The sequence below is a fragment of the Phytophthora sojae genome (genome assembly GCF_000149755.1).
Source record: "Phytophthora sojae unplaced genomic scaffold PHYSOscaffold_3, whole genome shotgun sequence".
Lineage (NCBI taxonomy): Eukaryota > Oomycota > Peronosporomycetes > Peronosporales > Peronosporaceae > Phytophthora > Phytophthora sojae.
Window position 1 is genome coordinate 2,301,950 of NW_009258117.1, and position 26,451 is coordinate 2,328,400.

General features: G+C 56.0%; 9 protein-coding genes across 9 annotated transcripts; 3 read left to right on the top strand and 6 right to left on the bottom strand.

Moving 5' to 3' along the window:
• Positions 1–13,075: 13,075 nt before the first annotated feature.
• On the bottom strand, positions 13,076–13,630 carry PHYSODRAFT_495991 (hypothetical protein; the record flags this gene model as incomplete). The annotated part of the gene is made up of 2 exons (XM_009524353.1): positions 13,076–13,387; positions 13,451–13,630. 2 exons carry the CDS (start codon positions 13,628–13,630, stop codon positions 13,076–13,078), a joined length of 492 nt encoding a protein of 163 aa, XP_009522648.1.
• A 1,040-nt stretch (positions 13,631–14,670) lies between these two features.
• Positions 14,671–14,964, top strand: PHYSODRAFT_285344 (hypothetical protein; the record flags this gene model as incomplete). The annotated part of the gene is made up of 1 exon (XM_009524354.1): positions 14,671–14,964. The coding sequence occupies one exon, from the start codon at positions 14,671–14,673 to the stop codon at positions 14,962–14,964; it is 294 nt and encodes a 97-aa protein (XP_009522649.1).
• A 1,290-nt stretch (positions 14,965–16,254) lies between these two features.
• Positions 16,255–16,545, top strand: PHYSODRAFT_434884 (hypothetical protein; the record flags this gene model as incomplete). The annotated part of the gene is made up of 1 exon (XM_009524355.1): positions 16,255–16,545. A coding segment is annotated over one exon (291 nt), but the record flags the coding sequence as incomplete, so codon positions are not given.
• A 619-nt stretch (positions 16,546–17,164) lies between these two features.
• PHYSODRAFT_381005 (hypothetical protein) lies at positions 17,165–17,899 on the bottom strand (the record flags this gene model as incomplete). Its single annotated transcript, XM_009524356.1, has 1 exon — positions 17,165–17,899. A coding segment is annotated over one exon (735 nt), but the record flags the coding sequence as incomplete, so codon positions are not given.
• Positions 17,900–19,418: 1,519 nt separating this feature from the next.
• On the bottom strand, positions 19,419–20,669 carry PHYSODRAFT_312841 (hypothetical protein; the record flags this gene model as incomplete). The annotated part of the gene is made up of 3 exons (XM_009524357.1): positions 19,419–19,840; positions 20,044–20,228; positions 20,653–20,669. 3 exons carry the CDS (start codon positions 20,667–20,669, stop codon positions 19,419–19,421), a joined length of 624 nt encoding a protein of 207 aa, XP_009522652.1.
• Positions 20,670–20,936: 267 nt separating this feature from the next.
• Positions 20,937–22,361, bottom strand: PHYSODRAFT_298275 (hypothetical protein; the record flags this gene model as incomplete). The annotated part of the gene is made up of 1 exon (XM_009524358.1): positions 20,937–22,361. The coding sequence occupies one exon, from the start codon at positions 22,359–22,361 to the stop codon at positions 20,937–20,939; it is 1,425 nt and encodes a 474-aa protein (XP_009522653.1).
• Positions 22,362–22,675: 314 nt separating this feature from the next.
• Positions 22,676–24,025, bottom strand: PHYSODRAFT_298276 (hypothetical protein; the record flags this gene model as incomplete). Its single annotated transcript, XM_009524359.1, has 2 exons — positions 22,676–23,246; positions 23,325–24,025. The coding sequence occupies 2 exons, from the start codon at positions 24,023–24,025 to the stop codon at positions 22,676–22,678; spliced, it is 1,272 nt and encodes a 423-aa protein (XP_009522654.1).
• Positions 24,026–24,169: 144 nt separating this feature from the next.
• Positions 24,170–25,533, top strand: PHYSODRAFT_248743 (hypothetical protein; the record flags this gene model as incomplete). Its single annotated transcript, XM_009524360.1, has 5 exons — positions 24,170–24,323; positions 24,402–24,898; positions 24,959–25,004; positions 25,076–25,344; positions 25,414–25,533. The coding sequence occupies 5 exons, from the start codon at positions 24,170–24,172 to the stop codon at positions 25,531–25,533; spliced, it is 1,086 nt and encodes a 361-aa protein (XP_009522655.1).
• An 83-nt stretch (positions 25,534–25,616) lies between these two features.
• On the bottom strand, positions 25,617–26,441 carry PHYSODRAFT_491016 (hypothetical protein; the record flags this gene model as incomplete). The annotated part of the gene is made up of 1 exon (XM_009524361.1): positions 25,617–26,441. The coding sequence occupies one exon, from the start codon at positions 26,439–26,441 to the stop codon at positions 25,617–25,619; it is 825 nt and encodes a 274-aa protein (XP_009522656.1).
• Positions 26,442–26,451: the final 10 nt, after the last annotated feature.

A 26,451-nucleotide genomic window follows, 5' to 3' on the forward strand; every position in this document is an offset into this window, starting at 1 on the left:
TGAGAGACAAGTTGTACGTGAAGCTCTCCAAATGTGTTTTCTGTGCTGAAGAGATCCCGTGTCTGGGTGATTTTATCGGTCGGAATGGAGTTCGCATTGATCCGGACAAGGTGCAGACTATCCGCGATTGGCCTGTACCACGAACCCAAGAGTCGCTCCACAGTTTCTTCGGTTTGACTGGATATGTACAGCGTGTAACGGGGTTACACGAGAGTTACTCGAAGGGTTACGAAGTGGGTACGCACTGTCTAACCTAAATCAGTAGTAGAATCAGTACATGGCTTCAGAGCCACTGATTATGCATATGACTAGGGTTCACTATGCTAGATAGTGAACCGGATACATTTACACCGTAGGCGGCTTTGCCGCAATAAAGGGAAATACATTCAGTTTGAGATTCACACAGCTAAGAGTTAAGGGTTGACTCTTGGAGTCCGTAAGGTGTACGGACTCGTACGTTCTGGTATTAGAACGGGCTATCTTAAGCTGAGACTCTGTGAGTCTGTTAAGCTTCCTCTGATGCAAAGCTACGGCAGCCCCGCTGCACTTGGTAGCACTTGTAGTCAATCCGACACCTGAGTCTGTATAGACTGACCCTCTGTGGAGAATGGAGCAGTTCGCTCACTTGCCCCCGAACCAGCAGGATGCGCTTAAAAAACTTATGTCCTTGCTGGGCCCGGAGGGCGTGACGCAACTTGCGCAGCAAGGCCCCGACGCGGTGAACGCGCGTCTCGAGGCGTTTTCAAGCTACGAGAATGCTCTGCTAGAGCACCTCCAGCAGAGGATGGCAACGGCCGCGGCGCCCCAAGCGCCCGCTTCGTCATCTGACGCGGGAACAAGACCCAAGCCGCTCATGTTGAGCGTGAAGACCTTCGAAGGCAAGGAGGGTGAAAGCTTGATGCTTTGGACCCGTGAAGTTGAGATGGCTATGAGCTCAGCTCTACTCCGGACGGAGTCGCAGCGCGTGGCACTAGCTATCTCGAAGCTCGGTGGGCGAGCGAGAGAGTGGGCACTAACGTCCGGGACGTCGGTCGAGGTGGCCTTCCCGACGTGGGACCAGCTGAAACAGCAATTGTCCCGAGTGTTTGCTCCGCCTAACGAGGCGTATCGCGTGCGCTCACGCTTCCTGGCGACCAGGCAGAGCAAGAAGGAGTTGATGGACTATGCCCAAGAGTTGAGAACTCTCATTGCTGGTATGTCTGCTGACCCGTTGCCGGAGGCATCGATTGACTTCTTCATTGTTCAAGGGTCGGCCACACACACGTTCATTCTACGATGATATCTACGTGTTCACGAAGTCGAAAGACATCAACGAGCACCTCCGAGCCCTTCGTGACGTGTTGGAGATTTTGAAGAAGAACAAGTTGTACGTGAAGCTCTCCAAATGTGTTTTCTGTGCTGAAGAGATCCCGTGTCTAGGTGATTTTATCGGTCGGAATGGAGTTCGCATTGATCCGGACAAGGTGCAGACTATCCGCGATTGGCCTGTACCACGAACCCAAGAGTCGCTCCACAGTTTCTTCGGTTTGACTGGATATGTACAGCGTGTAACGGGGTTACACGAGAGTTACTCGAAGGGTTACGAAGTGGGTACGCACTGTCTAACCTAAATCAGTAGTAGAATCAGTACATGGCTTCAGAGCCACTGATTATGCATATGACTAGGGTTCACTATGCTAGATAGTGAACCGGATACATTTACACCGTAGGCGGCTTTGCCGCAATAAAGGGAAATACATTCAGTTTGAGATTCACACAGCTAAGAGTTAAGGGTTGACTCTTGGAGTCCGTAAGGTGTACGGACTCGTACGTTCTGGTATTAGAACGGGCTATCTTAAGCTGAGACTCTGTGAGTCTGTTAAGCTTCCTCTGACGCAAAGCTACGGCAGCCCCGCTGCACTTGGTAGCACTTGTAGTCAATCCGACACCTGAGTCTGTCCTCTGTGGAGAATGGAGCAGTTCGCTCACTTGCCCCCGAACCAGCAGGACGCGCTTAAAAAGCTTATGTCCTTGCTGGGCCCGGAGGGCGTGACGCAACTTGCGCAGCAAGGCCCCGACGCGGTGAACGCGCGTCTCGAGGCGTTTTCAAGCTACGAGAATGCTCTGCTAGAGCACCTCCAGCAGAGGATGGCAACGGCCGCGGCGCCCCAAGCGCCCGCTTCGTCATCTGACGCGGGAACAAGACCCAAGCCGATCATGTTGAGCGTGAAGACCTTCGAAGGCAAGGAGGGTGAAAGCTTGATGCTTTGGACCCGTGAAGTTGAGATGGCTATGAGCTCAGCTCTACTCCGGACGGAGTCGCAGCGCGTGGCACTAGCTATCTCGAAGCTCGGTGGGCGAGCGAGAGAGTGGGCACTAACGTCCGGGACGTCGGTCGAGGTGGCCTTCCCGACGTGGGACCAGCTGAAACAGCAATTGTCCCGAGTGTTTGCTCCGCCTAACGAGGCGTATCGCGTGCGCTCACGCTTCCTGGCGACCAGGCAGAGCAAGAAGGAGTTGATGGACTATGCCCAAGAGTTGAGAACTCTCATTGCTGGTATGTCTGCTGACCCGTTGCCGGAGGCATCGATTGACTTCTTCATTGTTCAAGGGTCGGCCACACACACGTTCATTCTACGATGATATCTACGTGTTCACGAAGTCGAAAGACATCAACGAGCACCTCCGAGCCCTTCGTGACGTGTTGGAGATTTTGAAGAAGAACAAGTTGTACGTGAAGCTCTCCAAATGTGTTTTCTGTGCTGAAGAGATCCCGTGTCTGGGTGATTTTATCGGTCGGAATGGAGTTCGCATTGATCCGGACAAGGTGCAGACTATCCGCGATTGGCCTGTACCACGAACCCAAGAGTCGCTCCACAGTTTCTTCGGTTTGACTGGATATGTACAGCGTGTAACGGGGTTACACGAGAGTTACTCGAAGGGTTACGAAGTGGGTACGCACTGTCTAACCTAAATCAGTAGTAGAATCAGTACATGGCTTCAGAGCCACTGATTATGCATATGACTAGGGTTCACTATGCTAGATAGTGAACCGGATACATTTACACCGTAGGCGGCTTTGCCGCAATAAAGGGAAATACATTCAGTTTGAGATTCACACAGCTAAGAGTTAAGGGTTGACTCTTGGAGTCCGTAAGGTGTACGGACTCGTACGTTCTGGTATTAGAACGGGCTATCTTAAGCTGAGACTCTGTGAGTCTGTTAAGCTTCCTCTGATGCAAAGCTACGGCAGCCCCGCTGCACTTGGTAGCACTTGTAGTCAATCCGACACCTGAGTCTGTATAGACTGACCCTCTGTGGAGAATGGAGCAGTTCGCTCACTTGCCCCCGAACCAGCAGGATGCGCTTAAAAAGCTTATGTCCTTGCTGGGCCCGGAGGGCGTGACGCAACTTGCGCAGCAAGGCCCCGACGCGGTGAACGCGCGTCTCGAGGCGTTTTCAAGCTACGAGAATGCTCTGCTAGAGCACCTCCAGCAGAGGATGGCAACGGCCGCGGCGCCCCATGCGCCCGCTTCGTCATCTGACGCGGGAACAAGACCCAAGCCGCTCATGTTGAGCGTGAAGACCTTCGAAGGCAAGGAGGGTGAAAGCTTGATGCTTTGGACCCGTGAAGTTGAGATGGCTATGAGCTCAGCTCTACTCCGGACGGAGTCGCAGCGCGTGGCACTAGCTATCTCGAAGCTCGGTGGGCGAGCGAGAGAGTGGGCACTAACGTCCGGGACGTCGGTCGAGGTGGCCTTCCCGACGTGGGACCAGCTGAAACAGCAATTGTCCCGAGTGTTTGCTCCACCTAACGAGGCGTATCGCGTGCGCTCACGCTTCCTGGCGACCAGGCAGAGCAAGAAGGAGTTGATGGACTATGCCCAAGAGTTGAGAACTCTCATTGCTGGTATGTCTGCTGACCCGTTGCCGGAGGCATCGATTGACTTCTTCATTGTTCAAGGGTCGGCCACACACACGTTCATTCTACGATGATATCTACGTGTTCACGAAGTCGAAAGACATCAACGAGCACCTCCGAGCCCTTCGTGACGTGTTGGAGATTTTGAAGAAGAACAAGTTGTACGTGAAGCTCTCCAAATGTGTTTTCTGTGCTGAAGAGATCCCGTGTCTGGGTGATTTTATCGGTCGGAATGGAGTTCGCATTGATCCGGACAAGGTGCAGACTGGCCTGTACCACGAACCCAAGAGTCGCTCCACAGTTTCTTCGGTTTGACTGGATATGTACAGCGTGTAACGGGGTTACACGAGAGTTACCCGAAGGGTTACGAAGTGGGTACGCACTGTCTAACCTAAATCAGTAGTAGAATCAGTACATGGCTTCAGAGCCACTGATTATGCATATGACTAGGGTTCACTATGCTAGATAGTGAACCGGATACATTTACACCGTAGGCGGCTTTGCCGCAATAAAGGGAAATACATTCAGTTTGAGATTCACACAGCTAAGAGTTAAGGGTTGACTCTTGGAGTCCGTAAGGTGTACGGACTCGTACGTTCTGGTATTAGAACGGGCTATCTTAAGCTGAGACTCTGTGAGTCTGTTAAGCTTCCTCTGACGCAAAGCTACGGCAGCCCCGCTGCACTTGGTAGCACTTGTAGTCAATCCGACACCTGAGTCTGTATAGACTGACCCTCTGTGGAGAATGGAGCAGTTCGCTCACTTGCCCCCGAACCAGCAGGACGCGCTTAAAAAGCTTATGTCCTTGCTGGGCCCGGAGGGCGTGACGCAACTTGCGCAGCAAGGCCCCGACGCGGTGAACGCGCGTCTCGAGGCGTTTTCAAGCTACGAGAATGCTCTGCTAGAGCACCTCCAGCAGAGGATGGCAACGGCCGCGGCGCCCCATGCGCCCGCTTCGTCATCTGACGCGGGAACAAGACCCAAGCCGATCATGTTGAGCGTGAAGACCTTCGAAGGCAAGGAGGGTGAAAGCTTGATGCTTTGGACCCGTGAAGTTGAGATGGCTATGAGCTCAGCTCTACTCCGGACGGAGTCGCAGCGCGTGGCACTAGCTATCTCGAAGCTCGGTGGGCGAGCGAGAGAGTGGGCACTAACGTCCGGGACGTCGGTCGAGGTGGCCTTCCCGACGTGGGACCAGCTGAAACAGCAATTGTCCCGAGTGTTTGCTCCGCCTAACGAGGCGTATCGCGTGCGCTCACGCTTCCTGGCGACCAGGCAGAGCAAGAAGGAGTTGATGGACTATGCCCAAGAGTTGAGAACTCTCATTGCTGGTATGTCTGCTGACCCGTTGCCGGAGGCATCGATTGACTTCTTCATTGTTCAAGGGTCGGCCACACACACGTTCATTCTACGATGATATCTACGTGTTCACGAAGTCGAAAGACATCAACGAGCACCTCCGAGCCCTTCGTGACGTGTTGGAGATTTTGAAGAAGAACAAGTTGTACGTGAAGCTCTCCAAATGTGTTTTCTGTGCTGAAGAGATCCCGTGTCTGGGTGATTTTATCGGTCGGAATGGAGTTCGCATTGATCCGGACAAGGTGCAGACTATCCGCGATTGGCCTGTACCACGAACCCAAGAGTCGCTCCACAGTTTCTTCGGTTTGACTGGATATGTACAGCGTGTAACGGGGTTACACGAGAGTTACCCGAAGGGTTACGAAGTGGGTACGCACTGTCTAACCTAAATCAGTAGTAGCATCAGTATATGGCTTCAGAGCCACTGATTATGCATATGACTAGGGTTCACTATGCTAGATAGTGAACCGGATACATTTACACCGTAGGCGGCTTTGCCGCAATAAAGGGAAATACATTCAGTTTGAGATTCACACAGCTAAGAGTTAAGGGTTGACTCTTGGAGTCCGTAAGGTGTACGGACTCGTACGTTCTGGTATTAGAACGGGCTATCTTAAGCTGAGACTCTGTGTGGTGTCGCAGCTTTTCAGGCCCCATCGGGCGTACGCGCAAACGTACTTCGATGACATCTTTGTCCACAGTCGTGCGGAGCACGGAAAGACTGATATGGAGAACCATGTGGAGCACCTGCGTGCTGTGCTCGAATGCATGCGCCAAAACAAGTTGTACGCCAACATTGACAAATGCAACTTCGGAGCGGAAGAGATCCCCTTCTTAGGGTGCTTCATCGGGAAGCGTGGCCTGAGGGCCGACCCGGTCAAGGTCAAGGCCATTGTTGACTGGCCGGTTCCCAAGAACCAGAAGGATCTTCGCAAGTGGCTTGGCTTGGCCAATTACTTGCACAGGTACAGCGAGAACTACGCTGAGATGGCTCGGCCACTTTCCAATCTCCTGAAGAAGGATGCGGAGTGGTGTTGGAACACCGAGCATCAAGATGCGTTCGCGGCCATTAAGGACAGTCTCCTTCATGCGCCTATTCTGGCTTTGCCAGACCCCGCTCGTCCGTTTAGTGTCGTCTGTGACGCCTCGGACTTTGCCATCGGCTGTGCACTGCTACAAGCAGACGCCGAGGGGCGCGAGCGCGTGGTGGCGTTCGAATCTCGCCAGCTGGAGGCTGCGGAGAAGAACTATCCTGTCCATGACAAAGAGCTACTAGCGATGAAGTATGCGCTCGTCAAGTTCAGGGTGCACCTGTTGGGCTCTCAGCCGTTCGTGATTTACACGGATCATGCGTCGTTACGCACTGCGACTCAGTCGCCTCACCTCTCGCAAAGGATGGCCCGTTGGCTGTCCTTCTTCGCGGAGTACAACTTCGAGGTGAAGTACAAGCCTGGCAGGCACAATGTCCTTGCGGACGCGCTGTCGCGCAGGCCAGATTATGAGCTGGCTCATGTAACGACCGTGACTTCGTCATTACCGGATCTGATCCGAACGGCTTATGCCAAGGACGACACTTGTGTCGCGTTGCTAAAGGCTCTGGGGAACAAGGAGTTTCAAGACTCGGACATGGAATTGTCAGCGCGGCTGCGCGCGCGGCTACACCGTTATTCCCTCGATGGAGGCCTGTTGTTCTACAACACTGGCCCCGAGGATACGCCCCGCGTGATCATCCCTCATGATGAGGATCTGAAGTACCGCATCCTCTATGAGGCGCATGACACGCCGCTGGCCGGCCATCTTGGCCGTGAGAAGACCTACAGCTCGGTGAGCACCCACTACTGGTGGCCGAAGCTGTACAAGTGGACGAGCACTTATGTGCGCACGTGCGAGACGTGTCAGCGCGTGAAGTCGTCACCTCATGCTGCAGCGCCGTTGGCGAGTTTGCCTGTTCCTTCGGGCTGTTGGCAATCCATGAGTATGGACTTTGTGTTTGGCCTGCCGGCTGACACGGCGGGCAACACTGAAGTCGTGGTCTTCGTGGATCGACTGAGCAAGATGGCTCACATTGCGGCTGTGCCGGATACCATCGATGGTAATGGTACAGCAACGCTGTTCTTGGACCGAGTGTTTCGACAACACGGACTCCCTGAGTCGATTGTCTCGGACCGAGACCCCCGCTTCACGGGCAATTTCTGGAGCGCGGTCTTTGCGGTGCTTGGCACCAAGCTGGACATGTCCACGGCGGACCATCCGCAGACCGATGGTCAGACAGAGCGCGTGAATCGCGTCGTCGAGGACGTGCTCCGCAGCATTTGCGCCGAGACGCCGAAGCGCTAGAGCGCCATGCTGCTACTCGTTGAGTTTGCGTTGAGCAACGCCGTGCACGCCTCGACAGACTACACGCCGTTCTACGTGAACAGCTTGTCTCATCCCCGCGTCCCGCTGACGCCGCCACGTGGTGGCCTCGGGCTTGGTGGGGGAGGAGAAGCCGACTTAGCTGATCGGCTAGACGATGTCAGCCCGGCTACAGTTCGTAAACAGGTTGACGCTTTCTTGTCGACGCGTCTGAGTGTCATACGACATGTGCGTGACACAATGGCTGAGAGCCAAGACAAGCAAAAGGAACATGCAGATGCCAGGGGCAGAGACAATGTTGAAAGTTATGAGGTCGGGGACCTGGTGTTGCTTAATGCTAAGAACTACCTACACATGCAGTGTCTGCCGTCTTCAAGACGAAGTTGCGCCCGCGCTTCATCGGACCTTTCAAGGTTGTGGCCAAGAAGGGCCTTGCGTACACGCTCAATCTTCCGAAGAAGATACGGGCGCACCCCGTCTTCTACGTGGGCTTGCTCAAGCCGTACCAGGACCCGATGCAGGTGCAGATGGAGGCACCGAGGGTGACGAGGTCACAGGCGCGGAGGCCGCACTCGTCGAGGACGCAGTCGCAGGCGTCGAGGACGCGGCCATCCACGCGGGCACCGCAGGCACAGGCGGAAGGATCGGCGCCGGAGGTGCCGCGGGCACAGCGAGAGCCGCAGGCGCAGGCGGCGCAGCAGTTGGAGCCTGCATGCGGGCCAGGAGGTCGAGCTGACCCTGAAGCACAGCCTGCTGACGCTGTAGCTCCCCGTGCTCCCGGCCACGCTGCTCGTCGCGATCGCGATAGTATCGCACCCAGTCCTCCAGGGCCCCAAGGCGGTCCCAGACCTCTCGAGGTACATCGATCCATTGAGTCCGCTCGGCGAGCTGGTCGAGTTCAGTGGCAGTCCGGCCCAGACGCGCACCAACGTCATGGATGTGATCCCGAAGGCGGCTCGCCTGCTGCCGCGCCTCCAAGAGCTCACCTTGAGTCGCAAACGGTCCCCCAGCGGCCTCCACCGGCTCTGCTCGATGAGCATGGGAATCTGCATTACCATGTGGAGCGCCTCCTGGCGAAGCGGCGGTGCTGGGGTCAAACCAGTATCTGGTGAAATGGCGAGGGTACCCTCACTCCGAGAACTCATGGGAGTTTGAGGTACCCCTCCACCAGGACTGCCCAGACGTCGTGGACGCTTTTGGTCAGCTTGATCACCAGCGCCCCGATGGCTCAAGGCCGGCACGCCGGTCGTTCCGCGCTTCCCGGTAATAAGCTGGGGAGCTGCTGGGCCAGCCACATTGCTCCGAGGCTGACCCTGAGCCACAGCGCTCACTCCCTCACGGGAAGGAGCGGCTGGAGTGCTCGAAGGAGCGAAGCGCGCAGCGCTAAACTGGGTCTGCGGCTGGGCGAATGCCGAGAGGCTGCGCTTGGCTCGGACCTTCGCGAAATCGAAGCGGAGCTTGCGTTCAATGCGAACATCCACTTCACTGAAGCTGGCTCCGAGAGCGTCCATGGAGCTGAGCTTTCGGCTGTGCTCGGCCCAAGACTCGAACTGAGCTTCGTACTCAATTGAGTCTTCACCCGGGCTAAGTACCACCGGGTACGTCCGCATGGTGGGCACCGACTTCTGCTGGGCTTGGAGCCGCAGGCGCTCGCGATACTCCGCGACAGTCGTAGACTGTGGGGTGAGGAGTCGCTCTCGGAGAGATGTTCGTAGAGCGAGCTCCTGTGGAGTACGGGCCGCGGGCCCAATAGCGTGCGCTGCGAGTGACTGCAGGAACGCCTGGCGACACGCCTCCGCGGGATCGCGAGGCCGGAAGCCGTAGTCGGCAGCGCTGGGATTCAGCAAGGGCCGCGGCTCAGGGCGCTGGGAGCGCATGGGCGCCACCTGCGCCGAGACCTGCTCGGACTGAGCCTCGTCCAAGGGGTTGGAGATGACGGGGCCCAGGGGCACGTCCTCGCCACGAGGCGGTGAGTACCGTGGCTCAGTGAGCGCGCGCAGCTCGTAGAGGCCGGAAGAGCGTTCAGGGAACGGGTTCGGAGTTCGCAGCGGTGGTCGCGGCTCCTCCCTCGACGGCGCAGCGCGCTCTGCAGGTGGACGGCTCGGCGAGCGCACAGGAGACGTGTGTGCGGGGCGCTCTTGATCGCGACGGCTCGGAGAGCCAACTGGGGCCGGCGAGCCTTCTTCACGGCGTGTCGACGGTGTGGGCGAAGCGTCGCCGCGGCTCGGGGAGCGTCGCGCGAGTGGGGACACATCTCCCTGGTTCGGAGAACCCTCCATGGACTCGTCCACCTCGCCCTCTTCACCAAAGATTTCCCTAGGATCCATGATCTGGCGGGTTGGTGCTCGAGGAGAGCTGGGGCTTGCGCGCTTCAGGCGTTGCGTCGCGAAGTACTCGGACACCGAGAGGCTGGAAGGCGTCAAGGGTGTGCGCGCCGGCGCTGGCGTTCGCGGAGGTGCGGAGGCACGCAGTGCAGCAGCACGAGAGGAGCGAGGCTCCGAGGCGGATCTCGCGAGAGGCTGTCTGCGGTTGAAAGACCAAAAGGCTTTATGACTTGAAGTCATGTGAGGGCGCGTTGCGCCGAGGAGTTCTCAGAGAAGTCGACGCGATGTAGATTGACTCGTTCGAGAAGGAGGCTTGACGGAACAAGACCCGGTGGCTGACCGTTAAGCGTGCACACCCGTGTCCACGGTTTGGTGGGGGAGGGTGTAACGGGGTTACACGAGAGTTACCCGAAGGGTTACGAAGTGGGTACGCACTGTCTAACCTAAATCAGTAGTAGCATCAGTACATGGCTTCAGAGCCACTGATTATGCATATGACTAGGGTTCACTATGCTAGATAGTGAACCGGATACATTTACACCGTAGGCGGCTTTGCCGCAATAAAGGGAAATACATTCAGTTTGAGATTCACACAGCTAAGAGTTAAGGGTTGACTCTTGGAGTCCGTAAGGTGTACGGACTCGTACATTCTGGTATTAGAACGGGCTATCTTAAGCTGAGACTCTGTGAGTCTGTTAAGCTTCCTCTGACGCAAAGCTACGGCAGCCCCGCTGCACAGCGGTTTTGTGAGCAGTACGCTGAACTTACGGCCCCACTGTTCACGTTGTTGAAAAAGAAGAATCAACGGAATTCCAAGATCACCTTCAACACGGTGCAGCTGCAGAACTTCAAGAAGTTGAAGCGCCGGTTGTCGGAAACTCCAGTTCTGCACCTACCTGACTTCACACAGCAGATGCATCTGCGAACAGACGCGAGTCAGTATGCTGTTGGCGGTGTGCTCTTTCAAGTCGTCGATGGATTCGAGCGCCCCATCGCGTACACAAGCAGGAAGATGAAATCAGCTGAGCTCAAGTACCCAAAGCAACAGCAGGAGTTATGCGCGATTGTCAACGCATTAGCCGCATTCCGGATTTACTGTTTGGATAGACCGGTAATGGTGGAGACAGATCACAAGTCACTTGAAGGTATTTTTCAGCAAAAGATGGCGAATCGGCGCCCCGCGCGATGGTATGATATTCTGGCTGAGTACTAACCCGTGTTTGCGTATCTTCCGGGCGCTAAGAAGGGAATCGCTGACGCCCCGAGCCGACGACCTGACCTCAAACCGGAGACGAAGGATTTCCACGATTTGCCCGTTCCGAGCTTCAACGAGACCAGCTACCAGCTACGTGTGACGGAGATCAAGCCTACGACGATTTGATCAAAGCGATAATCGCTGGATACCCAAAGGACAAGGTTATTGGGGACATTCGGCGCGCGATTAAAAGACGTGGGACTGCGTCAGTAGTGCGTGGGGAATCAGAGAAGCAGTACAAACCTTACTTCGAGGAGAAGAATCTGATCTGGTGCCAAGGCTCAACCGACGTGCAACCTCGTATCGTGGTCCCGAACATCGTGGCACTCAAGCACCGTATCATCGCTAAAGTGCACGATACCAACTACGGTGGACATTCCGGTGCAGATCGCACGTACCTGAAGCTTCACTCGGATTGGTATTGGCTACGCATGGTGCGTACGATCAAGAAGTACATTGCAGACTGTGAGGTCTGTCGGCGGAACAAACCACGACACCTGGACTTCTCGAACCATTGCATATTCCGGACGAACGATGGCGATCCATTTCAATGGACTTCATTATTATTATTACCTACCAGAAACCAAGCGAGGCAGTAACTCGATTTGGGGCGTTGTTGACCGGCTCACCAAACGAGCCCACTTCATTGCGACGACAAAGGAAGTTTCAGCTCAAGAGGTCGCAACGCTGTTCGTCGATAACATTTGGATGTTTCACGGCATTGCCTGAAGACATCGTGTCAGATCGCGACACCAAGTTTGTCTCGGGATTTTGGAGCCAAGTGTTCGAGAATGTTGGAACCAAGCTGAAGATGACCGTCGCGTACCGTGCACAAGGTGACGGGCAGACAGAGCGCACCAACCGCACACTCGAAGAATATCTATGCTGTTTCGTTTCTCCGCGTCAAGACGACTGGGATGTACATCTCGCTAACGCTGAGTTTACCATTAATTCCGCCGTCAACTCAAGCATCAAGATGTCGCCATTCGAAGCTGACATTGGATACGTCCCTCGCAACCCGCTAGCAGCTGTCGCAGCAACAAGTCGTCATGACGTGCGCAGAGGACGACGCCAAGGTATCAAGTTCACCGATCGACAGGAAGCCATCCTTCGTCAATGTCAAGAGGCCTTGGAGGAAGCTCAAGCGCGGATGGCTGACGTGTACGACCGGGGAAGAAAGGAGTAAGTGTTCCAGGTCGGCGATCAAGTTTACCTGAGTACGAAGCACTTGGACACAGCCCATACCGGCTTTCCCAACTCCCGCAAGCTTGGCCCCAAGTGGATCGGCCCGTACTCCGTCGTTCGCACCGTCCACAAGCATGCTTACGGGATGAACTTGCCGCCTGGACTCAAGTTGCACCCCGTCTTCAACACCGGCTCATTCATGTCGTACGAGCTGCCAACACGCCTCTCTCGCCCCCAGGAGGTCATTCTACACGATGGTAGTGTTGGCCAGATTGTTGAAGCAATTATTGGCAAGCGCAAGAAGCTTGGAGCCGTACAATACCACATTAAGTGGGTGGGTGAGGCGGATGCTACATGGTAGCCTCTGGAGAATTTACATCAAGTTTCGGGGCTGATTCAGGCGTATGAAGATAAACAGAAGCAACGACCGCGAAAGCGACGACGCAAGTAATTGCAGGAACAATGACAAGGAGATTGGCTACGATTCCGTACATGGGAACAACACTGGTGAGTTTTACTTTTCTATTTTTGGTATTTTTCATATTGTGTGTCGTGCACTCTATTTTGTGTAATACAGATTAGAGCTTATCAAAATCAAGGCAAAGCGGGTATACAGTTATCAAGATAATCAAGAACCCAAATCTAGCGAATCAGCACTCGGCGCACGAAGCGAACCTCCGCCAACCAGGGCGCAGCCTACTCAAGCAACGGGACTTGGACGACCTCATCAACCGACGCGAAGCGCCCGGCGGTCGTCACGATCATCGTGAATGCATGAGACTTGCGCTGCAGGCCTGGCGAAGAGCCCGCGCAGAGGTACACACCCGGGGCAAGAAAAAGGTTGTCAAAACCAAGGTACGACGAGACACCGGTTAGCCGCTCCAGCACTTGGTTAACTCGCAGTGTGTCCTCGCAGATTTCCGGCTTTTCAGCAGCACGCGCAGAGCGATTCTGTTGACGAGCGAACGTCCACAACGTGGACCACACTACACCCACGCCTGGAATGGGCTTACCCTTGGCAGCTTGGGCATCGTAGAATTAGTCGACGGCAGCCCCCGAAAACCAGCCAACCAGACCAACGGCATCCGTGGCACGCGACAGGTCGTGGAAAGCACAGCAACCATCGTTCGCGGCGCCAATGGCCTGTGAGAATTCATCGGGACGAGATAGAGCGAACTCCGCGAAGCCGCCAAGCGCCTTGTACGCGTCGACAAGGTCCAGGAATTCTCCGAAGCCGCCTTCTTCCAGCATCCAGCGCGGCTGGTAGGAGCTCTGGGTTTTGCCTGGGGCCACTATGTATTGCATGGAGTATCGTGAGTTATCGGTGACATCCGTACCTACTCGGTCCGTGATGAGCCAGACATGCCAGCGCTGTTCAGTGGCGGCACCCCGACTCGAAACTTTTCGGCAGGCAAGGCGAGCGAGAGACCGGCGAGGAGTACGGCCCCCCGTGGAGCTAGCAGCACTCTGCTTTGTGCGAACCATGCTGGGCTCTCGATGGAGCGAGGTGTTGCGCGCAACAAGCCACACAAGCACGCCAGGTCGTCGGAAGCTGGTGCAGAGGGACTGTGGTCGCGACGAGCTGTTAGTGTCGAGCTGTAGGCACCGAAAGCTGGAAACTTACCAAGTGCCGAGCTGAGACGTTCGCTGCGGCTCCGCAGCTCTTCCTCATCAGATATAGATCGAAACGGACGCGAGGACGAGGAATACCAAGACCGGAAGACGAGAGCCAAACTGCAACACTCCGCCAAACGACCCTGAAGGGCTATCCAAATCCGGAGGGATAAGTGTATCAAATATGGCTACTGTACCAGTTTAGTGGTACAACTACTTAGCAAGGGTATTCATAAATAAAGGGGCTCCCTCACGTGTTGGTGGTCGGGGAATGACCAGCACTTCGCAATCTCCCCGCCAGCCCCAAGTACCTGTTCCTCCTCCTCCGCCTACCGCAAGGGCCAGTTTGTTATAGTGCCGCGCTCAACGCTGCACACGACCGCGGTGAAATCTCGGCAAAGGAACTTCAGAACGCGTTGAACAATCTTATGTAGGAGGAGATTGCATTCTGCACGACGAGCAAATTTGGCCAAACAGAGCAAACTGACAAATAGAGTCGGAGTGGTTTGAGGGCAAATATGATGTTCCAAAGCAAAGCTTGTATTATTGGTAGTCGGAGGTCCCGGTGTACGGCAGCTCGTTAGCAGCTCATTGACTCACATCAACGGCTGTGTTGTTCAGCACCAGCATACCCGGAAAGGCTTAGAGTAAAAGGCAAGTCGTTCAGAAACAAAATCATGCCTTCGGTCCGAAGAAGCTCAGAATTTATTCAAAATACCCCCCTCCCCCCCCCCCCCGATTTCGCGGCCGCTAGCGACTCCCGCAAGAGATTGCTTCGGGTTACCGATCCAGACGAAGATGACCTGGCGGCCGCTGATGAAGATGATGAAGAGCGAGGTAAGAAGTTCCAGAAACTCACTGAGATCTTCGAGAGGTTGGACAATGCCAAGGCTTTGTTGGAAATGAAAGACAAGCTTGACGAAGCGAAGGTGGTCATGATGGTCAAGGCTGCAGTGGAAGAGGGCAAATGACGAAAAAGGAGGCTGGCGCCGTACTGGCCCTCTTAAATGAGTAGGAGCTGAGTCCATCGAGCACGAGGACCCAGGAGAAATGTTGAGAACGCGCAATGGTCGTTTAACCTGTCTAACAGAGTAAATAGCTACTGCTGTGTTTTGACCGGCAAAAAGCCTGTTTTCACGTGATTTGGGGCTAAACGCGACGTGATTAGATTTATCAGATCACCGAAGGCATGCCTCGCAACGGGTGCGTCGTGCGAGGCGGCCCCGGGAGTCGTGTGGTTGGTCTTAAAGTTCGGCCAGCGAGCAAGCTGAGAGCTGAAAAACACCGCTGCTAACACTAAAACTAAGCTGCCTACTGCTTGCCACACATATGAAAAGATTTCATGACGAACACGTCGCGAAGGCCCGGGCTCCGCTCCAATCACTCGGACGCGGTGCTATCTGGACATAGGAGCTTGAGTAACCTTGAAAAGTAGGCGAGCACAGCACTTCTGCATAACGATCCGGCACGAAAGTTCAATTTAGCGGTCTTCGAACAGAGTGAATGGATGAAATGAAGATCGCCGTGGTTTGAGGGCAAACCTGGTGTTGCAATACGAAGCACGTATATAGTATTCGTAGCCAGAGATCCCAGTTCGTTTGTAAGACTGGTACGTTGGTCTTCGCGTGTTGTTCTTCACCAGAGCTTTCGAGAATGGGGGATACATTGCTGAAAGTGCCGTAGTATCAAGCAAGCAGCAGAGTCTCGTCGTTTGTTTTTGTGCTCCGATAGGACGGTGCCAACAGATCCGCTCCGATCGAAGAGTAGAAGTAGCATGTCATAACCTTGATCAAAGCCCGCAACCTAGCGGAACTAATCGCAGATAGCTTTGTTGGTCCCAAACCAAGGATGCATGTCCACGCGAGCTACTGGTGCTTGCCCTTGAAAGCCGGCAGAGTCCAGTGCACCCAACCAACATGTACTTGCCTCCACAGCCTGGCTGGGTTAAGATCGCATCGAGGTGTGATATATGAGAGCGGGGCGCATCGCGCTTCTACCAACTCATGCCATGCGCCTCACAATCGAAAACGAGACCAAGAGCGATAAGATCCGAGGAACACCAGGGTGGTGATGAAGAGCAGTCTTTGCTCATAAGTGTGAAGGTCGTGTGTCGGGAATCTTCGACCTTGATGGCAGAACAACAAGTTGTGCGTCGGATCGAAGCGTTCCTGGACTACTCGCCGCAGTACTGGTTGCACAAGGCGAGCCGCGACCTTCCTCTACGACTCGTCAAGCGCGTGTTTGCATGCAAAGAATGGGACCGAGGAGACGTCGCGTACTCCATCGGCCAGGCCGCTTACGAGGGGAAACTCGATGTGATCCAGTGGCTGTGCGCACAGGCGGAGGAAACTCTCAACGCTCGGACGAGAGAGTTTCTGATGGGAGATAATCCGCTGCTTGCAGCTGCATACAACGGGCACCTCGAGGTGATGAAGTGGCTTGTCGACAATGGGGTCAAGATCAACGATGCGGACGAGGAAGGCTCTGCAGCTCTGGTCTCGGCTGCTGGTAATGGGCACTTCGCTGCTGTGCAGTGGCTGGTCGAGCTGGGGGCACACTTGTCCGACGATGAGGAAAGTGACGCAGCTCTGCATGTGGCTGCTGCCTTTGGGTCTCTGAATATTGTCAAGTATCTGGCGGAGAAGGGCGCTCGTGTAGATGGGAAGACCGAAGGGGGCAAGTCGGCGCTGCACTGTGCAGCGGGTGCTTCCGAGGAGAGCGTCGAGCTGGTGCAGTTTCTGCTCGACAACGAACTTCAACCCTCGGATGCTGATGATATGGGGTGAACTGCGCTGTACTACGCCAGCACTTCACACAACTTCCAAGGGGTGGAGCTCTTGCTGAGGGAGTGTATGAAGGGCAGTCGCCCTCCAGCTGCCGATTTATCGCGCGCATTCCTCGAGGCGGCCAAGCGAGATCGCCTCCGCCTCGTCGAAAGCTTGATATATATATATATGGCATGGGGTGGACGTTCACTACACGAATGTTCAAGGGAAAACCGCGCTCCACGAGGCAGCAGGTGCTGGTTCTGTTGGCGTGGTTGATTTCCTGCTCAGTCGGGGAGAAGACCTGCACCAGGCGGACAAGTTCGGCGCGACGGCGGTCTTGGAGGCGCACTTTAGTGCGTCAACAACAGCATTGATCCCTATACGCTGGCTCGGGTCGAATCGGCACCAAAGCGTAAGCGTCCTCAGTGCAGTTTTCAGGGCGCTTTGGCAGTCGGTTCTGTTTCAAGACATAATGCCGCACTACCGGATCCATCAGCATGACACCCCACGGAACTTTCCCACTCACAGCTTCCAGAACACACATGCCAAACGAGTAAACGTCCGATGCGAACGTCGACTTCTCCCCGCGCAGCACCTCCGGGGCCTTCCATCGGATGGCGCCAACTGAGATGTGTCCACTACTTTCCACATCGGATTCTGGCTCGTTGTTGTTCACGGTCGTGCTGGCCTCAACAGTGCTCAAGCCGAAGTCTGTCAGCTTTGCACTACCGTCACTCCCAATCAGAATGTTGTTGCACTTCAGATCACCGTGCACGATACGCTTCACATGCAGATACCGGAGGCCCAGCGCTGCTTCGTACAACTTCTGCCACACTTCGTCCGGATGCGTTCTCAGGTAACTGTCCAGTTGGCCATTGCCAGCGTATTCACACACGAAGAATGCTCGTTGGATGTGGCATGCGCCGTACAGTCGCACCACGTTCGGGTGGTACAGTTTGTGCCAGACCTCCACCTCGTTCAGGAACGCAGCCCTGTCCTGCTCCGTCTTCAGCTTGACCTTCTTCACCACCACCTCCGACCGTTTCCACTTGCCGTGATACACTTTGCCAAAGCCTCCTCGGCTGAACTCGTCGAACTTGTCGAATTGCACCTCGTGAGCGGGAATGAGCCAATTCGGGTTCTTGACTGTGGATAGAGCAGTGATGGCTGACTTGGCACGCGTGAAGCCGCCAGCTTTGCTCGTAGTGTAGCTTGTCGAGTGTTTGCTCAGCTCAAAGCGCAGATACGTGAGAGCTTCTTCTATCTCTTTCTCGTCGCCCACGTCTTCCAGCAAGGCAGGCAGGTTTTCTAGTGTTTGCAGTATCTCACGCTGCTGTTGGCGTCGTCGAAGTTCCCACTGGTCTCGCCACTGATGAACTGTCGCCGACTGCGGTAACCCAGCCGAAGCTATGAAGCCATCGATGTCGCCGTGCACGGAGAACGTATCGTCGGCTCCTTGGCGGCTAGCTGCAAATCGTGCAGCTTTGGATGAGCCCACAGAGCTTGTGGTTTGGAGTCGCATGTGAAAGTAGCGAACGATGTCGCTGTATCGACGGATGGTGTCACTAGCTGGGAGGCCTGACTGAGCTTGGAGCTGGTTGAATGTATCCACGAGACGGTCGTACACGTTCCGATTCATGGTATCGATAGTCAAAGGTCCTGTGCACATCGTGGCAATATCGGCAAGGAGTTCCGACAGCGTCACGTCGCCCATTCGCACTTGGCCAATATCGCTCCACGAGGATAATGCTGCACCAAGCGACTCGGATGAAACCTCTTGGTCCATCGAGAGGTCTTTCGTGAGCGCTTCTAGCTCGCGCACGACGTCTGCCATCGAAAGCCGTTCAGCAGGGTTGTAGCAGCACATTCTCTCGATCAACTTCCATTGGTTTGTAGTCATATTGTCGGGGTTTTCAAGGGGTTTCCCGGACAAAATCGCGTCCTGAATGTCACTGTTGTCTGACAAACCCCACGCTGGTGAGTTGCTCATAGTGTCCTCGATAACTAGCCCGAAGACGTACACGTCGGTCTCAAACGACGCTGGCAGACCTGCCAGAATTTCAGGGGCCGTACACCAGGGCAGATAAGTATCGCTCCCATCAAATACGTCAACCTTCACAACTCCACTAGGATTGACAGCGAAACTGTAGCAGCTAAGCGTTCCATGGACAATATTCCGGTCATGTAAATACTGCAAACCCAAAGCTGCTTGATAGAACTTGTGCCAATCGCCGTGTGATCTGCCCAGTCTTTCATTACCCTCGCACACGAAATAGGGTCTTTGCTCGTGTCGTCGCTATGGCAGAAGCCGTAGAGTTTCACGATGTGAGGATGATTTAACCGTGACCACTGCTTGAGCGTTTGGAGAAAGCTCCTAGAGTTCCACTTTTTCTTTTTCAGCTTTACTTCAATCGGCGAGTCAAGCCACGTCCCGTCCGTCGAATGCTGTACAGTTGTCGTCATCAAATTGTAGCACACTTCGGCTGAATGGAGTCGGTGCTCTTGGTACTCGGCAAATGGATCGGAGTTTGCACCTTTAAGGGCTTTGGTTCGCTCTGATAAGAATCTGGCTACGTCGTGATGACCACCCTCTTCTGCGAGGGCTTGTGCTGTCTGACCGGACATATTCTCGGCATCCAGCGTGGCTGTATTTGCGATCAACAACTCCACGATTTCAGCATGACCACGGGAGGCAGCACTGTGCAGCGCCGCTTATCACGGTAGTCGACATCTGCGTCATACTCGAGTATCAATCGACAGATTTCCTTGTGTCCGCCCTGCGCAGCGAGGTGGAGAGCTGTCTGGCCAGCGATATTCACATCACTAACGCTCCCTCCTGCCTTCAGGAGACGACGCAAGTTCTCGAGACGACCGTGTCGAGATGCTTCCAAGACGGGCGTCGCGCCGAACTTGTCCGCTTGCTGGAGGTCCACTCCATGAGAAAGCAGGAAATCAGTCACAACGATAGCTCCAGCAGCACTGGCCTCCTGGAGTGCATTCCGTCCTCGGAGGTTCGTGCACTGGGCATCCACGCCAGATTCAATCAGGTATCTCACAAGGCTAAGCTGGTCTCCTTTGGCTGCTTCCAGGAGAGCACGCAACAAGTCGGTCTGTGGTTGCTGAGTCTCCCCGAAGCACTCTCTCAAGAAGAAGTCGACGATGTCAAAGTTCTGGGTAGTAGAGCGCTGTCCGGCCCCAATCATCGGTATCAGAGAGTCGAAGTCCGCGACTCTTGAGAAACTGCACCAGCTCGAGACTCGCTTCGGAAGCACCTGCACCAACATGCAGAGGTGACTTCCGTCTTATCCACATCAGCACCCTTCTCCACCAGATACTTTACCATCTCGAAATTCCCAGCAGCGGCAGTTCCGTGCAATGCCGTTCCATGCAAACCTTCCTCGTTGATATTCGCACCATGATCCACCAGCCACTTCACTGCAGCAAAGTGGCCTTCACCAGCAGCCTCGCTCAAACACGTGCAGCTCTCTCCATTCACCTCGGCTCCATTGTCTAGAAACCATTGCATCACGTGCACATGGCCAAACATTGCAGCTGATGCCAATGGATTGTCCTCCCGCACCAACTCGCTCGTCCGAACACCGCCCGCTTCCTCCCCTTTCGCGCATAACCACTGGATCACGTCGAGTTTCCCCTCGTAAGCGGCCTGGCCGATAGAGTACACGACGTCTTCTCGGTCCCATTGTTTACATGCAAACACGCGCTTTACGAGCCGAAGAGGGAGCTTGCGACTTGCTCGGTGGAGCCAATCCTGCGCTGCGTAGTCCAGGAACGCCTCGATCCGGCGCACAAGCAGCTGCTGCGCCATCAAGCTAGGAACTTCCCGACACACGACCAGCACACCCGTGAGCAGCGGCTGCTCTTCACCGTCGCCTTGCTGGCGTGGTCATCGCTCTTATAGCTCTTGGTCTTATCGCTCTTGGTCTCGTCTTTGATTGTGGGGAGGAATCCCCACCGAATCCAAGCTAAACGTGCTCCTCGGATGGGTTCGCAACTCATATATCACCACTGCGGATCTTCACTGCTGCTGCTTGAACTCGACAAACTTCAGGAGATACAAATACGTTCGGTGTGTATTAGATTTTGTTCAGTTTGATACTTTCGTTGTTCCCCTCGATATACATAATTCATCAACTTTTGCACGCAGCTACGATATCCTAGCGGTACGAACCGGCCTCACCGCCCAGAGCATTCATGTGCATATCTCGGAATTCAGCCACAGGCACTTGCTGCTGCTGTTGCTGCCCCCACGGAGCTTGACTCGACACCGCAGCGCCCCATTCGCCGCTCTGGAACACATCCGCTGCTGGTGCTGTGGCGGACGGGAAGGCGTCCCAGGGGTTCGACGACACCGAAGTCGGCGAGGGCGGGGGGCTCGGAACCATCGACATCCCCATTCCAGCACTGGCCGGCATGGTCGAGAACACTGGAGCTGGGAACTCGTCGCCCCACCCCGACCTGTTCGCAGCAGCGCTCGACGGCGTGTTCACCGTCATAAACTGCGGCACCGCGTGCGGCGGCGTGTAGTGCGGCTCCGAGAACCCGTAGCTCGCTCCGTTGGTAGGCGATGGCATCTGCATCTCGTGCTCTGGTGGGGGCGGCGGGGGCGATGCGAACGCCGCCCAGCCGTCATCCATACTGGAAGACTTGCGCGTGGCCATATTCGGAGCCGACTCGCCCACAAACTCCTCGAACGACGACTTGCGCACGGTGCAGGGCGCTGGGTGGGGGTTGGTCGCTGCTGCCATGATCGCTGCGGATCCGACGGGGCCGCCGCCTTGAGCCACCGTCATGAACTGGCCGAGCACTCCGCCATCGTCGCTCTCCTCCACTCCATCCTCGATCAACGCACGGATGCGTCCTGTAGCTTCATGCATGCGATCCGCGTAGACCACGCGGCCACGCAGGACACGACGAAGCAGTGGCGCCAACGCAGCGTCTCGGGACATGACGAACGCGCGGAGGTCGCGGATCACCGTGTCCGACAGACGCGTGTACTCCTGCGTGGTGGCTGCCAGCTTCTGCTCGTTGCGGAACATGCGCTCCGTGTCCTTGGACTTCTCGTTGCGGCCCGAGCTCGCGCGCTTCTCGTGCGACTCACGCAGCGCCGCCACCTTACGCGAGTAGTGGTCGTAGAGGGCCTTCTGCTCCAGGAAGGCGGTGGCCTCGTTTTGGAGACTGCGCGCGTGTTGCAGCCAGCCTCGAACCGGCAGCAGAACTTCTTGCTCGAGCCGACCATACGCTTCCTGAAGCACCAACGTGTCCACGTCAGCGCACGCCACGCGAGCTTCGCCGGCGAACTGCTGCATCTCGGAAGCTCCGACAGGTTTCTGCTGGAAACTCGAAGTGCCGGTGCCTCCCGACGACAGACCGTCAATGGCACCGACCACTGTACTCGCCGCGCCGTGGAATGTCTTGAGCGAGCCTGCGTAGCTCTTCAGAGCTGTGTCCAGTGTCATCAGCCGCTGCAGGGTGGACTCGAAGTCCGAGTACGCCAGATCATACGCCACGTTGGTGCTTGGCTTGGTCGCGCCCAGCGCCGTCAGCAGTTTGTTCTTCGTGCGCACACGCAGCGACGACATTGCTGAAGGTTCCGCTGTGTCCTTCGGGTGCAAGTGTGTGTTTGGATCCAGAAACTTTGCTCACAACTCAGTCACTTCTTGGGGCTAATTGTCGAATGCAGCGGACGAACCTTGATCGCTGGACGAGGCTACTGTGCCATGGATTGAAGACGACATGGAGGCTCAGACATGGTGGTCGTCGCCTATCAATAGTCAGAGTGAAGCTTCCTCGAGGATGACGACGCTAGGTGACTTGGGCATCAGAACACCGAGACTTGCTGACTAAAAATATGGAGCTCGTGTTGATTAATGCCCGTAGTGTGTGGCAGTTCCGTCTAGGTGGTGCCAGCGTACGCGGGTTGGTAATGCAGGAACTCCTGAGCGCATTGAGTCTCCAGTGGACAGCTCTTTGCACACGTGTAGACGGCGAGCGTTCCCCACTCGCAACTTCGTGACGAAATGTCCCCCAGCGAGCTCTGCTGATCGACGCACAGGTAGTTCAGCAGCTGCGGCAGCACCTGGAACTCGAACTTGCGCTCTCCGCCACATCGCTCGCACGGCGGCACATCGCCTGTGTGCATGCCCTCGGAGTGCACCCAGAGCACGGCTTCGTTCTCCCAGCGAGAGTAGCGCAGCACCTGGTCCTTCGCCAGAGCCACGCGCGTGAGGAAGCGCACGTACTGAGGATCCTGGTCCTTGGTGTGGCCGAGTGCCTCGTTCAGCTCGCGCTGCGTGACGTCGAGGTCCATGTCGTCCTCTTCGCCGGCCTTCTCACCCGCCTGCTTGTCTAAGAAACCCCGCGCAACCAAGAGAAGCGTTAGTATATTCCACATGAAGACACCATTTGAGCCACCACACAGAACACATTTACTCTTCTCAAACTCCGCCATCAACTTAGCTTCGTATCTGCAAGAAGATATAAAACAACAAAGTCAGTTCACCCAGTATACCAGGTACAGAGCACACAAGACACATGCAACTCACTCGTTTACCGCCTCGCTGCTGTCCGGCTCATGGTCGATCTCGAGGTCCTGCTCGGGGAAGAGCCACTTGGAGCCCTTGGCGATCGCCTTCTCGCGCGCGTCCTCCGCCTCCACGAGCGAGTGCGACTCGAGGCATTGGCCGCACGTCTGCTTGTGTCCTCCGGCCGTCCAGTGGTCCTTCTGGTGCGCCTTGCTGCAGTACTGCGCCACGTGACACGCGCTGCACGTGAACGTCGCGCGCTGTCCACACAGTGCGCAGAGGTCCACTTTGTCGTCCACCTGCTTGAGCTGCGCGGCGCCGCCCTCGGCCGCGTAGAAGGCGTTGTGCTTGGGCAGCTGCACGCGGAAGGCCTTGCCGTCTCCCTGGCGGCTGCAGCCGGCGGCGCGACACACGAAGACGTAGAGGCTGCGGTGGAAGGCGTCCTCCTGGTCGTCCAGCGGGCAGTAGATCTGCAATAGAAACGACAGCGGCGCGCTGCACTCGACGCACGAGAGCTGCTCGGTGGACGGGATGCCCGCCGCCGATGGACAGAGCCAGCTCGGGCGTCCACCGATCTGTCCGCCGTCCCACTGGGTCCAGTCCGGCTCGCAGTGCAGCGGCTTGGCGTCCAGCGACACGGGCTCGTCACAGACGAAGCCCAGCTCCACCTCGGGCGCGGCCTCCTCCTCGTAGTCCAGCACGTCGTCCTCCGAGTCGCTCATGGTGTCTGAGTGTAGCCATTCGTTTGTTCGGATGGCTGTCAAAAGTGGTTGGTGTGGTGCACACGAACCAGGTGGGATGTGGGTTTTAGCCAATGAGAGAAGTCGATGGGATTTCGGCTTCACTCTGGATCATTACGTGGGCGGATGACGACCAAGACGCTGGTGGTGGCTGGGGCGGGCGTTGTGGGGCTCGCGGTCGCACGCGCGGCTGCCTGTCGCGGGGTGGAAGTGCTGCTGCTGGAGAAGAACCCGCTTGTGGGGCAGGAGACCAGCGCGCGCAACAGCGAGGTCGTGCACGGTAGGGCTGATTCCTGCGCACTTAAGCTGAACTTCAATCTGATTCTGTAACGGCTTTTGGTACATGTACATGTTGAAGCGGGTATCTACTACGCCAAGGACAGTTGGAAGGCGAGGCTCTGCGTTAAGGGGCGGGGGCAGCTCTACGAGTTCTGCGAGGAGTTCGGCGTGCCACACGCGAGGTGCGGCAAGCTCATTGTGGCGCACGCGCACCAGTCGAAGCAGCTGCAGTCGATTCTCAAGCGCGGACTGCAGAACGGCGTGAGCGACCTGAAGCTGCTGACAAAGAGCGAGGCGAGGGAGATCGAGCCGCTCGTGGACTGTGATGAGGCACTGTTCTCACCCTCTACGGGCATCGTGGACTCGCACGCGCTGATGCTGGCGCTGCAGGGCGACGCGGAGGCAAACGGCGCGATGGTGGCGCGTGCGACTGCTGTTCAAGGAGGCACCTACGATGCTAAGTCAAAGCGGTTTGTGATCCGGGCAACACAAGATGATGGAGATGAAGAGCAGGAGGTAGAGTGCGACTACTTTGTCAACGCCTCGGGCATGTTCGCACCGAACCTCCTCGACAAGGTGGTGGCTCCTGGAGTCGAACGACCGTCGACACTTCCGTTGCCAACTGTGCTGGACAAGTTCGCGAAGGGCACGTACTTCAAGCTCAGCCCCAAGAATCGTCCTTTCAGGTAGCGTGTTGTGTTTGTATGCTCTTTTCACACGGCAGGTCGAGAGTTTGGATTAACGTGCGTGCTTTTAGCCATTTGGTGTACCCGATCCCGGAAGTTGGCGGTCTTGGTGTGCACGCGACGGTGGATCTAGCGGGTAATGTCCGCTTTGGGCCGGATGTTGAGTGGATTGATACTGTCGACTATCAGCCCGACCCAGCGAAAGCGGAGAAATTCGCAGAGAGAATCCGCGCCTACTGGCCGGATGCACGCGCTGAGCTGCTGGAAGCGGACTATTGCGGTATCCGTCCCAAGATCGCGACCAACGGCAACATCTTTGAAGATTTTTACATTGCGGTGCGTTAGTTTCAAGATGTTGCTCTGTGTTCAGGTTGTCTAATATGTGTCTGGTCGAATTCATGCTAGGATAAGCATACTCATGGTGTCCCGGGCCTCGTACACCTTTGCGGCATTGAGTCGCCCGGTCTTACCGCTTCGCTCGCCATCGCCGACACTGTTGTCGACATGCTGCAAGACAAAAACTGAAGAAACCAGGTGCAGTGCGATACTTGCTGCTTCAATCCAGCAAGGAATTTTGAGTGTTTTATAGTACTATGGACTTCAGTAGGCTAGACTACCACTTCAGCATATCTGGAGGTATCCTCTTTGCGGGGCGAGGACGACGCCTTCGTGTTATACTCTCCGTCGTCCCAATCATCGGCAAGCTTTTTCGTTTTGAAGATGTCATCGATCGACTCGTCGTCCTCCTCAAGCAGCCCCAACTCGACGAGTGCATCCTTCTCGATGCGCAGGTGGCGCATCGCAACAACGTAAGCCATCACGTGAGCGGCGACACTCACAATGCTGAGGTAGAACGAAGTGCCGAAGTGGTTCCTTTCGTGGTGCAACACGTGCGTCTCAAACATCCAAACGCCTATCAGCGCCGCCTGCAATCCGCCAGCGACCAGAGCTGTCATCGCACCGCCATGGACGATCCGCGACTCGAGGTTATCGAAAATCACTCCACACAGCAGTAAGAGTATGGCAAAGCCTGAAGATGCCGTCGAAATGGCTGACAGCACTACCGTCGCATGCCCCGGGGCTCCGCACATGTCCGGGAGAAACTGGTTGAGCCAGTCTGCCGCTTCTTGGCGCTCAGGAGCCGACACACGAACTGTTCCGCGCTCTTGATCTTCGTCCCAGGCGTGGAGCAACATGTCAACAGGCTGGTCCGCAGCACAGAGGCTGCTGGGTGTACTGCGCTCGGACCGCGAGCACCGACCATCGGCAAACCCGTGAGTGGCCTCACAGTGAATCCCCATCACGCCCTCCTGGAAGAACGACGCGCAGGTGAACGTTGCCTCTGCAGCCCCGGTATAGCTCTCCGAATGGAAGTTGGAGGAGTGCAGCAGGAAGCCGCGAAGACTGTCCCCCACCGTGCGGTTTTGGATCATCACACAGGTG